The 14,247-nt window shown below is 39.3% G+C and overlaps 1 protein-coding gene and 1 long non-coding RNA gene across 7 annotated transcripts in view; one reads left to right on the forward strand and one right to left on the reverse strand.

Annotated features, from left to right (window-relative positions):
- Positions 1-14,247, forward strand: part of PTPRZ1 (protein tyrosine phosphatase receptor type Z1) — a 107,582-nt gene that overhangs the window by 75,678 nt on the left and 17,657 nt on the right. For 3 of the 6 annotated variants that reach the window (XM_083698865.1, XM_083698864.1, XM_083698868.1), the window contains exons 13-17: positions 2,045-2,174; positions 8,295-8,386; positions 12,355-12,440; positions 13,839-13,859; positions 13,994-14,090. In XM_083698865.1, the coding sequence (XP_083554991.1) occupies positions 2,045-2,174; positions 8,295-8,386; positions 12,355-12,440; positions 13,839-13,859; positions 13,994-14,090 (426 nt within the window). The remainder of the gene's footprint in view (positions 1-2,044; positions 2,175-8,294; positions 8,387-12,354; positions 12,441-13,838; positions 13,860-13,993; positions 14,091-14,247) is intronic. The other 3 variants (XM_083698867.1, XM_083698866.1, XM_083698869.1) reach the window with 1 other exon arrangement.
- LOC310825703 lies at positions 2,786-3,293 on the reverse strand. Its single transcript, XR_014555462.1, has 2 exons — positions 3,197-3,293; positions 2,786-2,953 (listed from the first exon to the last, which is right to left on the reverse strand). It is a non-coding gene; the product is annotated as an uncharacterized lncRNA (long non-coding RNA).

Genomic DNA, 14,247 nt, shown 5'->3' on the forward strand with positions numbered 1-14,247 from the left:
AGCCTCCCATTCTCATTAGAGCACTTTCATGAGAACTATTTCCCTTCCGACATGGGCCTTATTTTGCTTTTATCATAACAGCAATTAAACACAGGTGCTTTCTATCAGGAGGTCTTTCGCTAATCAAGCAGAGCTGCCTATTAAATCTATTTTTAAAATGACAGCAATGACAGCGGAACGTTGATCTATAAAATTAGAAACCCTTCCTTGCTAAGGGTAGAAAATAAATATTTCATTGTGTTGGTATTGTGTGATTTTCATATTCACTATTATTTTTCTTGTCATTCACTGATTATATGTAATAAGAATTATAATTGTTGTTATTGTTTTATTTTATGTACTGCTTTACAGGCCAGAATTGCTTGCTAGAGTGCAATACTAACCCCCTGAGCAGCACTGCTAGAGGGGGGTTAGGATTTTTTGTAGGTTTCACTCTACCATTTGAGGGGTATCTGCCAATACAGAGGCCCTCGCTGCACTCACCAAAAGCAAGGGTAGTAGCAAGACCTCACTAGCCGCAGCCAGTAGAAGGCCCCCAAACTGGGCATTATGGGTTGGGGACAGTACTGGGCCAACCATGGTTCCACTCAGGACTTTTTTCAGCAGGAACTCACCAGAACTCAGTTCTAGCACTTCTCAGGGGGGTGCCATTGCCACTATAAGAGAAGGTGGTGAAGATTTTTCTGTAGTTTCTCTCAATGTCAGAACAAGCTTCTTCTGCTTAATTTTCGTGTGTGAGAATAGTGGTACTCTTAAACCAAGTTGGGGACCCTACTTCTCAGTCACTGCTTAAAGAGTGAAGTGTTTTATACATGTATTTGACATCTATCCAGTATAAAACCACAGTATTCAATTGAAATTATGTGTATGCGTGCAAGCACACACACATCTCACTGCAATGACCAAAAATCCTTCCATGGTGCCTGTTGTCTACTCAATATGCAATACTCCTTATGCACCCTGCCAACTAGAGATGCTAGCAACAAACAGGCAGGGGGCAACTCTGAGGAGGATTTATCTAGCAATACACTAAGGCTTACATGTATTGTAAGGCAATACAGGACCAGGATAAAGTGGGGAAATCTTTGCTGGCCCCAGGCACCCCATTCTCCCCATCTGGATTTGGCCTGAAAGACCAAGAAAATGAGGGTGCTTAGAGGGTAAGTTGTCAATTTGTGACACTACACAACATGGTTACTGATCATGGGACACGTCTGTTAAGGCCTCAGGCTTCACTTCCAGTTTCCCAGCTTTGTAGAGGTCTGATCGGACTTGAAGTAGGTATGAAGCTGGCAGTTTTCGTTTTTAAACCACTTAATAAAAATTTATTCCAAATAGATTAATGAAGAAAAGCAGATGTTTTAGTACAGAAGATTCTACAATTTCCACCAAGTGCTACTGATTACAGCTTAATCTCTGATCTTCATAAAATACTCCAAATCCCTACCTCTTATTAGAGCAACATTATAATACATATGTTTATCATCAATGAAGAGCATACTCAAGACATTCAATAATAACAAAATCTTTCTTGTATAGTACCACAGCTTTCTTATAAAAATGAGACAGATAGGGAACCAAGTTTTCACATCTTATGAAAGGAACTATCAGCAACAAATATGTACTCATAATAATTCCTTTCCATTTTTAGCTAATAACAGAATGTCTAAGCAAACTATTATTTTAGGTCAATCTCTACATAATTCAGTATATCTGGTTTCAGCATCCTGGAGCTTTCTATTATTTACTAATATATAATTGAATCGAACTTCATTTTTATTCTCTTTCCTCAAAAATATTATTTTGCAGTAGCTGCAAAATGAAATTCTGCTCTGCTAGGGTCTTCAGTTGCCTCCGCTGTGGTGGTCTGCTTTGCCATCTACCTGCTTGCTTTTCCCTAAACTGGTTTGCAAATGTATTTGTTCTCTGCTAAAATTTTAGAATGGTAAGTTGACCGTACCTGGGTCTCTGAAATCGTGGCCAATTATGCTGTGCCTTTTGCCAAAGTTTAAATATAGGTTGTTTCAATTTTCTCTGACTGCAGAGGCAAGTAATAGTAGCCTTCAGTCGCGTATTGGTCTCCCAGAACAGAAGACAGTCATACCTCTTGTGGTCGTATCTGCCCTGACTTTCATCTGTCTGGTGATTCTTGTTGGTATTCTCATATATTGGAGGTAAGATTATAAATGCATTTATATTGTTATTTGTGTTCATAACCTGTTGCGTTTTACACTTTTCCTGTGCTGTCTTGGATGATGATTTCGTGATGCAATTCATTTTCATGTACTTGCACGCTTATCATCATAGGTTAAAAAACTAGATGGTGCTGTCAGAGAAGCTGCTTCAAACAAAGAATAATATAAAACATTGCTGAATATTGAAATGCCACAATCTCCAGTGAAGTGCATAGTGGCTAGCACTCTCAGGGCTAAGCAGCAGATTGTGTATAATAAGTGGGCAAGTGTCTGACACTTTCCTGTGCATGCTTCCATCTCTTTGCACCATGTGTCAAGAGTGTTTATGTTGACACAAGCATAGATAACACAACAGCAGCAAAAAAAAGCCCTTTAGGAGGTAAGTCACTCCCAATACTGTCTCTCCCCACCATATCCCATTGATTACCTTTAGAGCCCCATGTGTGCACAGAGAATATGAATAGGACCTACGGCCACAAGACTTTCCTGGAGCAGGATACATTTGCACAGTAACATAAAGCCATTTGTAGCTATGGTAATAACTACCAGTAGAGAAGTGCATTAGGACTAATGCACTCTTTTAATATTGGGGCAAAGTCTTTCGTTGGCATCAAAACCTGGCACCCTGGGCAGATGCCCAGGGCTTAACACCCATTGGTGCTAACTCCAGTTTATCCATCCTTTCCTCCAGGCTTACCTGGTGGCTGCTTCTGACTCTAGAAGCTGAGCCTCATGTTACATTTCCTATACAGTCATACCTCGGGTTAAATACGCTTTGAGTTGAGCCCGTTCGAGTTGCGCTCCTCGGCAACACGGAAGTAACAGAGCACGTTACTTCCAGGTTTCACCGCTTGCACAGATGCTCAAAATGATGTCATGAGCAGAAGCGGTGAAAAGCAGCACGTGCATGCGCAGACATGCCGTCGCTAGTTACGTTTATTTCTAGATGTGAACGGGGCTCCGGAACGGATCCCGTTCATATCTAGAGGTACCAGTGGTACCTCAGGTTAAGCACTTAATTCGTTCCGGAGGTCCGTTCCTAATCTGAAACTGTCCTTAACCTGAAGCACCACTTTAGCAAATGGGGCCTCCCACTGCTGCTGCACCACCGTCGTGCGATTTCTGTTCTCATCATGAAGCAAGAATGAGAACCCGAGGTACTATTTCTGGGTTAGCGAAGCCTGTAACCTGAAGCATCTGTAATCTGAAGCGTATGTAACCCGAGGTACCACTGTAATATTCAAGAGCACCCAAAGTTGCTATGTTATGTTGGAAATTTAACATAGTGGTTGGCTTCTCAGAACATATTTCTGCTATCAGGTAAGACTATGGCCACAGGGGGCACTCACAAGCTGTCCATGGTTGGTATGCAGAACCAAAAGAAATAATGTTTTGCACTACAGTCCCTGAACTGTCCCCCTAATCCATAGTATTATGCTTTATGAAATAGCTTTCAGCCTTGGAATCAAGCAGAGTTGTGCCATACAAGAGAAGTATGTTAGTGCTATATCTCCCCTCTTTTTTTCCCCTTTGCAGTTTTATTTTAAAAATAATATCTTTTACCTCTGAATAATGGGGTAGCAGTTTGAAAGCACGTCAAAGTGCAAGTAGATAAATAGGTACCGCTCCGGCGGGAAGGTAAACAGCATTTCCATGCGCTGCTCTGGTTTTGCCAGAAGCGCCTTAGTCATGCTGGCCACATGACCCGGAAGCTGTACGCCGACTCCCTTGGCCAATAAAGCAAGATGAATGCCGCAGCCCCAGTCGGTCACGACGGGACCTAATGGTCAAGGGTCCCTTTACCTAATGGGGTGAGTACTAGTTTATGCATAAAGCGTCATCTCTTTATTGTTGAAACATCAAGTAATAACTTGCAGGCGTGAAAGATCCGTCACAGATTTAACACCACAGATTCAGCTTACATATAACCTAATATCACGGTCTCCCTCTGGAGGTTGTTGACTCTCCTTCCTCAGAGATTTTTAAGCAGAGGTTGGATGGCCATTGGTCACTGCAGGTGGCTGGACTAGATGAGCCTTGTGGTCCCTTCCAAATCTACAATTCTATGATATTAATATATAGTAATTTAACAATTAATAATAGTCAGTTCACATATTCAGCTGTTGTGTACATACATGCGCAAACCAGCCCACTGAAGAGAAATACTGTATCCAAATAGCTGAGCATTTTCAATAAGTGTCCAACCAAGTCAGGCACAATGTGCACTTAATAAGGTAGTCATTTCCATTTATTTAAACGGGTCTACAATGAGTATGGCTTTGTAGAATGCAGCCCTTTATTTTTTTTAGTTTACATTTCCTGTACATTTGTTCTGGGTTTTAAATGGAGATTTATAGCTAACCATCTTCATTTTGTTGACAAGCTTCTCTGAAGCTTTGTAGCATTTTACATGACTGTTCATATTCATCTTCCAAGAGGTTTTATCTTTTGGGACTAAATGGTATTTGAAATCTTTCCTGTTTAAGAAGAAAATGCTGCCATACACTTTAAAGCCAGGATTGCATGCTGTAGTTTTAGTAATCCTACATGTGTTCTGATCCTTGTTCTTTTCAGATGACATTGTGTTCATTTTGTTCTGTTTCCCCAAAAAAGATATGCCGTTTTGCAACCTTCATGTTTCAAAGTAAAACAGATATCCCATTAATGGTAATATCTCTTAGATGTTAAATTTAATCCCTCGTGTCTTTTCAGTGTACTACAAAATAGAATTTGTGGCGCTCTCTTTTTTGTTAATCCGAAAGAGGAATTGCATTGGCCACAAGAGGTCACTAACATTTTTTTTCCTGCAATTTCTGTGATATAACAACTAAATATAATTTAAGGAGATTACTCACTCTTACCACAGTTTCAAAGTCTGGGAGATGAAATATTTCTTTTTGAATTATTGGTCATGAATCTGTAAGAATGTAAAATACAATACATTGAACCATATTGTAAATTATTTTCTTTTTTTGCAGTTTACATTTGTATTTGTATAAGTTTATTTCTGCCTTCCTCTGAGCTGGTTCATACATTACATGCCTTCCACAGTATCACAAGAATGCATACTACAGGTTTCATATACAATCACTTTTACAGAATAAGTGCTGGATTGTCCCTCATCTCCCCAACAACAGTAATATGTTTTGCTACCTGTCTCTTGCAGTTGCTCCATGCACTAATTATAAGTGATGGATGACACTGCAAAGGCTAAGTGTACAGAAGATTGCAGCCTTACTTGAGAGTAAGTTCCACTGAAATCAGTGGGACTAATTTATAGGTAAAAAATTGTCAGGTTTCAAGAATACTACATAGAACACAAAGGAGCCTGTTGACCTAACCTTGGCACATGTCATGTGTGAAAATGAAATTTGTATTAACACGTAGATCCATGCAAAACACACATGTGTGCTATAACAATAAACCTGGTTTTAAAAATACATTTGCAATCTGTCAGCAACATAAAATTAGCTTTATAAGAAAATGTTTTGCACTTTGTTTTCATTCTTTGCTGCCTTAATACAAAGTCAGGATTGAAATGATGCCCTCATTTTTTCAGTTTAAAAATGTCATATAGCCTTGCTTGGTGGTGTGTCCTTTTTTAATGGCCTCTCTTATGGTAAGTTGACTGTTTATCACATCCTGATGTAATAATACTGAATATTTGTAGATCAGTATCAGTTGATTAAAGCACTTCATGTGTATTATCAAATTTTAACTCTTACAGTAATACTGTAATGTAATTCAATATCTTATTGATGGCAGCCAAGAAATTATATGGCCCACATTTCAGTGGGAATACTGAAATCCAGGGGTAGGAAACCACTGACCCATGAGCCAAATTTGGCCAAGCACAGGTCCCATGGCATGCCCACCTGCCCCACAGGTGACATTAGATGATGTGGTGCAGTTAGAGATGAAGCTACACAGCTGAGTTCCATACAGGGAACTCAATCACAAAGCTGAAGTCAGGCTTGTATTGCCCAACAGCTGATAAATGATGACATTAAGCCTGCTGATCAGCAGCACTTCAAAAGCAGTGCACAGAGCTCTCTGCAAGTCCTGTGTGGTGCTTTAATGATCATCTGACATCATTGACATCAGGTTATTAGTAGGTGAGCATCCCCACCCACCATTCAGACTTGGGACATTAGCAGGTAGGGACCTCCAGATGTTTTAAGACTGCAATTCCTGCTAGCTAGGGATCATGGGAGTTGTAGGCCAAAAACATCTGGACGGCCAAGTTTGAGGAAGCCTGGGTTAGGATATAGTCCACTTGCCAAATCAGGTTCCCCACTCCTACTCAGATCCCGTTGAGTTATTCATTCCAAATGCATTAAGTATGTGGCTTTCTAGTGAACAGAATTTGTAAATTTGGTTTGAAGAAAACATTCTGGAAAGTCCTCTCAACCTTGACAAGTACCATAACAATTACTGTGTCTGCTAAAAAGGTTTAATGTGGCAAAAACATTTGCAGCCAGGTGCAGAGGTTGGATTGAGAAAGTTGCAGTTGTGTACATCTGTTTAAGCTGATTACAGCAAAAGAAAAATTTGGAACTTCTGAAACCACCTCCTTGATCATTTAAATAATATTTGCAATGCACTTAAGCTGCTATATATGTACTTTTATTGCTTTTTTTATTAGCATAGCAGGGCAGTAATTTATCAGGTTATTTCCTTTATGCCATGGCATGAAGACTGTTGAAGCAAAGTTAAAGGAACAATTACTTTCAGTCTGATCTAAGTTGTTAAAGTAAGCAATAGTTATATATTCAAATCAAACTACAGCAGCTTATAAAGCTAAGTGTTTCATTTAATTGATTTGTGGGTCAGCCTAAAAGTTCCACAAAATGGCAAAGAAAGCAAAAAAGGAAATTTAGGTACTGTTGGCATAAAGTAGAAAGTGATAAATATAACGTTATACTTCTGTCCTCCGCCCCTCATGCAGCTACCTCATTTTAAAGTTAATCAATTGTGAATAATACTTCAAACAAAGCAAATGACCCATATAAAGTGTTATTAGCAAGCTTAATTATCTGAAGATAGTTTTTTTAATTAAGAAAATGCTGCATTGTGTAAAGCTGAAGATGATTATTACAGTCTTTTGAATTGCTTATAGTAGTCTCTTACCAGATGTCGTTCCTATTATCTTCACATCTGGAGAATGAAAGAGGATTCAACTAATATTGTGATGCTCAGTAAATATTTTGATTCCAAAACCTCACTCCCTTCATTGGTTAACATTTGCATACTACACACTCTGCAATGTAGCAACTTATGTGGATGAGATATATCACAGTAGAGTGGACTGGGGCTTAATTATCCTTTCCCACTGCAAGCTTCTATATTTTCCTCTTCATAACTTTCTGCTTTTCCATTCAAATTTGATGTCTCTGGGGAAGCTGGTTTCTCACAGTGGTATAAAAAGGTGTATGCTAGCAGCTACAATATTAAAGAGAACAATTGCCTAGCACTTGAATCAATACCACTGAAACCTGGTATGACATAAACAGTTATACCTGCTTCAGATTTGCACCTTTGAATACTTCACTATGACAGATGCCTGCTATATCTTCTGCATCTTCTTCAGGTAAAAACCATTCAAATTATGAATGACTGGACCATCTATTCATATAATGAACTGAAGGACATGATCCAGCCAAAGCTACATACTTTGGGGGCTCATCATTTTCTGTGTCTAGTTAACTGGTTAATTTCAGAACTGTTTTATCTGCTTTTACTTGTATTTTTATTCTTGTATATACACCATATACCATTTTGGTAATTTTTAATGATTGGAGGTTTATAAATACAGTTTTCCAAATAAATAAAAATAATAACCTCTCAATAAAATCAAGGAGACCTACATGGTTGCAACTTTCCCCAAGTGCTATTACCCTGAGATGCAAGAAAGTCCACAATGATTATTTAGCTATTAGTAGATGTAAGCAGGTAATACTTTTCAAGTGTTTCTGTAACATTAAAAAAAAGAGAGAGAGCTTTGGAAACAGTTCTAAGAAGGCGTCTCAGAATGCTTTAGGTAGCTAATATGTATCCCTTTTACACTAAACAGTGTAGATGTTTCTTTCTTTCTTTTAGGAAATGTTTCCAAACAGCACACTTTTATTTAGAAGATAACACATCCCCTCGTGTGATATCTACTCCTCCAGCACCAGTCTTCCCTGTGTCAGGTAATTTGGTTAAGTGTATAGTTAATTCCCCCCACCCAATGAGTTTATCGTGCATGAATCTTTTAGTAATGGTAAATGAATGATTATTTCTCTTACCAGAAGGAGGATATGTCAGAAGCTATGGTCCATGTAGATGGACAACCAGTGCTCTTAGCTATTGGCATTGGTCTTTGGTTGTGTTCTATGTTTGGGCATTTGGGGGTGGGGGAGTCAAGATCCCCAGCTTTCTTTCTTTTTTAAAGTGTAAACATCTGGCATTTGTAGAGCCTAAGATGTGTACAGTTACTGTTCTCCTTTTTATGAGACATCTAAAGAAGCCATAGGGATGCAGGTAGCGCTGTGGTCTAAACCACAGAGCCTAGGGCTTCCTTATCAGAAGGTTGGCGGTTCGAATCCCCGCGACGGGGTGAGCTCCCGTTGCTCTGTCCCTGCTCCTGCCAACCTAGCAGTTTGAAAGCACGTCAAAGTGCAAGTAGAGTCTACCTTCTCTAGTGGGAAAGTAAATGGCGTTTCCATGCGCTGCTCCGGTTTGCCAGAAGCGGCTTAGTCATGCTGACCACATGACCCGGAAGCTGTCTGCGGACAAACACTGGCCCTCTCGGCCAGTAAAGCTAGATGAGTGCCGCAACCCCAGAGTTGTCCATGACTGGACTTACGTTCAGGAGTCCCTTTACCTTTAAAGAAGCCATAATGACTTCATGGGCAGTTATCTGATGAGCTGAGACTTTTAAATGACCGGTAAAGAAGTTGGAATGAGAGACTTTTAACCGTTGCTGTGATAGTACTCACCAGTAAGGAGTACCATGGCGTGTGTGTGTGTGTGTGTACACATGTGTGTGTGTACTGGCATCCATGGTGCTTTTATCAAGCTACATCACAAGTGTCAAAAGCCAAGGTAAAGAGGCACACCTTCAGCATTGCCGAAAGCTGTATAATGAAGGTGCCAGCTGCATTAGATATGGCAAATATTTCAGAGACTAGTTAAAATGGTGGTGGTCAATGGTATATTCAACACTGAGCTCTTTGGATATAAATGCAGCAGATACAGAAGTAAATAAATAGGCTTTCACCTATTGTGTTGTCCATTATGGCTGTTCACTCACTCAAGTGTCTCTGCACTATAGGTTTAAAGCACTATAGGTTTAAAGTCATGGAATTGCCCAAAGAATCATGAGAACCATAGTTAAGGATGCTGAACTCACAGCATTCTTAACAAGCTGCCACTCCCAGGTTTCTCGATGGTATAAGAATGCTTTAAGTGCACAGTGTAGATGTGACCTCTATGAGATGTGATTCATCTTAAACCAATGCTTCTGTCCTCGTTATTTTGCAATGGCACAGAACAAAGCTATAAAAAATACATAGTCAATCAACGCATAGTTCTGAGTCATGTGCAGAGTTCCAGATGAACCAAGCTTCTCTGTAACAACATGCATAGGATTTCAGCCTAATTTGATTTGAAAGCACAGTTGTAACAACCGTGTCCTTCTCCAAAGTTTGAAATTAGTGTTGCCCATTTGCACAATTTTATGTAAGCTTGAATAGCTAATTCAATTTGTGCATTCAGATCCATTCAAGTAAAACGAACAGATGGATCCCAATACAAATTAATGAATTATTGGTAACTGAAGCCTAAGAAATAGTGGGTGTCGTAGATGATTAAACACCTGCTGATGGAAGCTTATGCAGCTTGCCTGACATTTCCTCATCACATGAAGCACTTTGGAAATTCCATAGTGTGAAATAATAAGATACCTGCTGGATGATATTGAAGCTTCATCTTGCTCATGTGTGCCTAACCATGGCCCCCCAGGAGCCCCCAGAGAGCCCAATTCTGCATGAGTAATCAGTAGAATTCTTTTGAAAATACTTTTGAGGAAATGTATTGTCTTCCAGATTTATCAATGTGTGACCTTCACCAGTTAATCAATGCATATGTTTACTACTTCAACCTGTTTTGAGTAGAACAATTTCAGATTCTGTACGAGACTGTGTCTATTTGAGATTATACTTAATACATGTTTTCTGTACCTAAAACAAATTGTGTTCTAAAATATAAAATGATGTCCTGAAAGCTGTGGCTGCAGTGTGTGACTCCAGTGAGGTTGCCAAGTAAACATGCTACAATCAGGCTGCAAGTTCTTTACAGTCAGGGGAGCTTCAGTGCACAGTTAAGAGCTGTGAAGTCCCCATTGATTTCAATGGCATTTATGAATGCCTGTCTTTCTCTTGATTGGACCAGTAAGTGATCATTATCTCTGGAACAAGGCCTTGATTAGGAATTATATGATTTACTCCTGAAAATCTGCTGATACTTTACAATGCTCAGGGTCAATCACATGCTGTTCATTTCCAGCCCTACCATCAGGCAGAGTGAGGTGGTTGCCTTAAGCAGTAGGTTACAGGTGTCATGAAAGGAAAGGAAATTGTTAGTTATTTTAAATTGGTGTTACTGTACTTTTGGTGCCAGGGAGAAAGAGGTGCTTGTGGGATTTTATGTCTCAGGTGCCAAACCAACTGCCCCCTCCTTGGGTATTATGCACGTTGACTTGTGGGGAAGAGAACACTGTTCATTACAGTAAAATATGCATATGTACATACATGCTTACAATGAAAAATAATTTGAATGGGTGATCTTCTCATGGCACTGGGTAGAGTTTTCATCAGAAAACCAGACTGCAAGTGAAGCCAATATAACCATGGGGCACCACCTTAAGGTCCATAAATAGCAACACCCTAATGGTCCCGGGCCCTAAGGGAGTTAGATTAGCCTCAACCAGAGCCAGGGCCTTTTCAACATTGGCTCCAGCTTGGTAGAACGCTCTGCCTCATGAGACCAGGGCCCTGCAGGATCTGATTTCTTTCCGCAGGGCCTGTAAGACAGAGTTGTTCCACCTGGCCTTTGACTTGGAGCCAATTTGATTCCCTCCCCCTCTTTCTTTTTTCCTTTCTCCTCCCGTGATGTGGCTGCATTTTAAAGTTTTGATGTTTTACTGCTGAATTTTAATCTTATTTTTAAGTTGTATTTAAATCAACTTGTTTTTATTATTGGTTGTTAGCCCAACCTTGGCTGGGGAGGGTGGGGTATAAATAAAATTTATTATTGTTGTTATTATTATTATTATTAAGTTCAATTCAATCCATTGGTATTCCTAGAAATTCTCTTTCGATATCAGCTGTTATGGAGCTTCCTGTGATGGACATTTTGAATTTTCCTCAATGTCCTGTCAGTTCTCCAATAGCTGAATAGACAAAATGAAATGGAACTTTGCAAAGCCAATGTGAGACTGCGGGATAACTTGAGAACAATCGGGATTTATCCCCACACTGTAGTGCATATAAAGGCATGTTGTTGTCGTTTTGTTTGGGGGTTGATGACCTCCTTATCCTTATGCACCTTTCAAGGGAGGCATCTTGGCTATGCGTATATGTGAAGGGGGAAGAAACTTAACACAGCTGGAAGGGGGAGATGAAGGGCACCCAGCAGCCTTCATCCATAACAAGGTTTTCAACTAATATAAGCAATCCTTCTTAAGAGTGCTCCCAGATGGAGGATTCTTTGAGCATTTGACCTGCTGCATCATCTCAGCCAATACCTTCACCCTCCGCAATGACTGCATGGCTCCAAATGAAAAATAAAAAATGATACATCACTGAGCCAAGAAGGGTAGTAATCCAAAAACAGAATAGCAATTCACAGCAGGGTTGTGAGTAGACCAAAGTACAACATTCCACCCACAACTATATTTCTATTTCTGGTATCTCACACTTCCAGCTCTGTTCTTAGTTGTGTGAAGCAGGATTGTGGGACACTACCATGTGCTGAATTAATAAGAATACTTGAATATTTTGCATGTTTTACTCTGCCATAATACAGTTGGGAGAAATACGGAAATGTTGTCTACTGCATGGTTTTGAATTATATTTCTCTCTCTCCCCCCTCTGCTCTCTCAAAATTCAACTTTAAGATGATGTTGGAGCAATCCCAACAAAGCAGTTTCCAAAACACGTTGCAGATTTGCATACCAGTAATGGGTTTGCTGAAGAATTTGAGGTATGAAATATTTTCCTATTAAAATGAGAATCTGGTACATGTTTTGAACGTTCCGTTATAATTACAGGTGTTCATGTGACTGTGATAGTAGAAGTTCCATGTGATTGGTAGAGGAAATATGCACTAATATTTTTGGAAGCTACTTCTTTCACCCCCGTCAGATTTTATGCATGACCACATAGTGTATCATGTGCACAGATAGGATTGTTGAGTATATGTTCTTCAGAACAGGGCTTTCTCATGTGTGGCTATGAAAAGGGGAGACCCAAACTTTCAATGTACGTGAGTGCCATTTGTGTAGCTGACAGTGGGGAACCCCTACAAATTAAGAGCTTCAGAACTGCAGTAACTCAGGGACATATATCAAGCAATAAACAGACGAACTAGCCAAGAAGTGCAAGGAATTATGTGTGGCTTACATTTTCTGTTCGGTGTGTGAACTCCTAAAGCTCTCTTCTGGTAAATTCTAAGGCTCTATAATCTGCAACTCAACATATGCATCTCACGTCAGGAGATACTGAGTTCCCACTTCACACATTATACAATAATGACCAAAGCAGAAAATGGAAGCCATTTTCTTTTTACACTTGTGTATAAAACTTGAGCGTGTTCTAAATATAGATGGAATACATCTTCTGATCAGGCCCTTGATCAAAATGGAATGGTTAAGTTTTTCACTAATTTGACAAATTCAGAAAGATATTGGGGAAACTGTTCAACGCTGATTGTGAGACTTTAATCATGTTTTCAGTTTGTTTGTTTGCTTGTTTGTTTGACAGTGCCACTGGCCCAAAGATAATTGAATGTGATAACTCTGTGATTAATACATGATGGATATAGTGCCATAAGAAAGTGTTAAAAGTAATTTCATTTAACACCTAATTTCTGTGCCTTGCATCACTAAAACCGAACTTAACTTCATTTGCAATTCATATATTTTAGCTCTTTTGTGCATGATTGAATAATTGCATGTTTCCAATGGGGGAAGTTATCATTATTAATAGTTTTATTTGTAAAACAAATAAGTTGGTTGTGTCCACAAACCACTTTTTGTGGATTATAATACTAAAACAATCTATGGTTGATTATTGGCAGCCTGTGTATTGAATCAGCCATTCTGATTCATTACAGTCAGTGGGTGGCTTGCTATTTACCTCAGTGGCAGGTAAATTATCTCTCTAGTCACTGAAATTATATTTCTATTTTAATTTCTTTTACTTGCATGCTGTAAATTAGATATACTCAGCTGTGTCCTATTATGAATGTGTATATATGTGTATATTTATCTCATAGCCATGATTGCTTTCCATTGTATTTGTACTATATAAACATTTACTCATTTGTTGTGTGCTGTGGAATTTATTTTTACCTTTTTTTTTGCATTCATTTCTTCATTAGACACTGAAAGAGTTTTACCAGGTAAGGAATTCTTTCAACATACCTTATTTTAGAAAAGACATAGTTGCAACATGCACTGTATATTTTGTGGGGTGGGGCCATGCACGCAAATAGATTTGTGTGTTCAACAGGATGTTCTCGCTTTCTATTTTCAGGAAATTCAGAGCTGCACAGTTGATCTGGGCATCACTTCAGACAGCTCTAATCATCCGGACAACAAGAATAAGAATAGATACATAAATATTGTTGCCTGTAAGTAACTGCATACATCTGGGGCAACCCAGCCAGGTGTGTGGGGTATAAATACTTCTCCTCCTCCTCCATTTGTACACATATGTCAAGAGCTTAAATACTTGGTATGTTCCAGAGCTCCTTGAGTGCTCCAGGTATACTGAGTTCTTTCAGATAC

This window comes from Podarcis gaigeae, assembly GCF_964106915.1.
Source record: "Podarcis gaigeae genome assembly, chromosome: 10".
NCBI lineage: Eukaryota > Metazoa > Chordata > Lepidosauria > Squamata > Lacertidae > Podarcis > Podarcis gaigeae.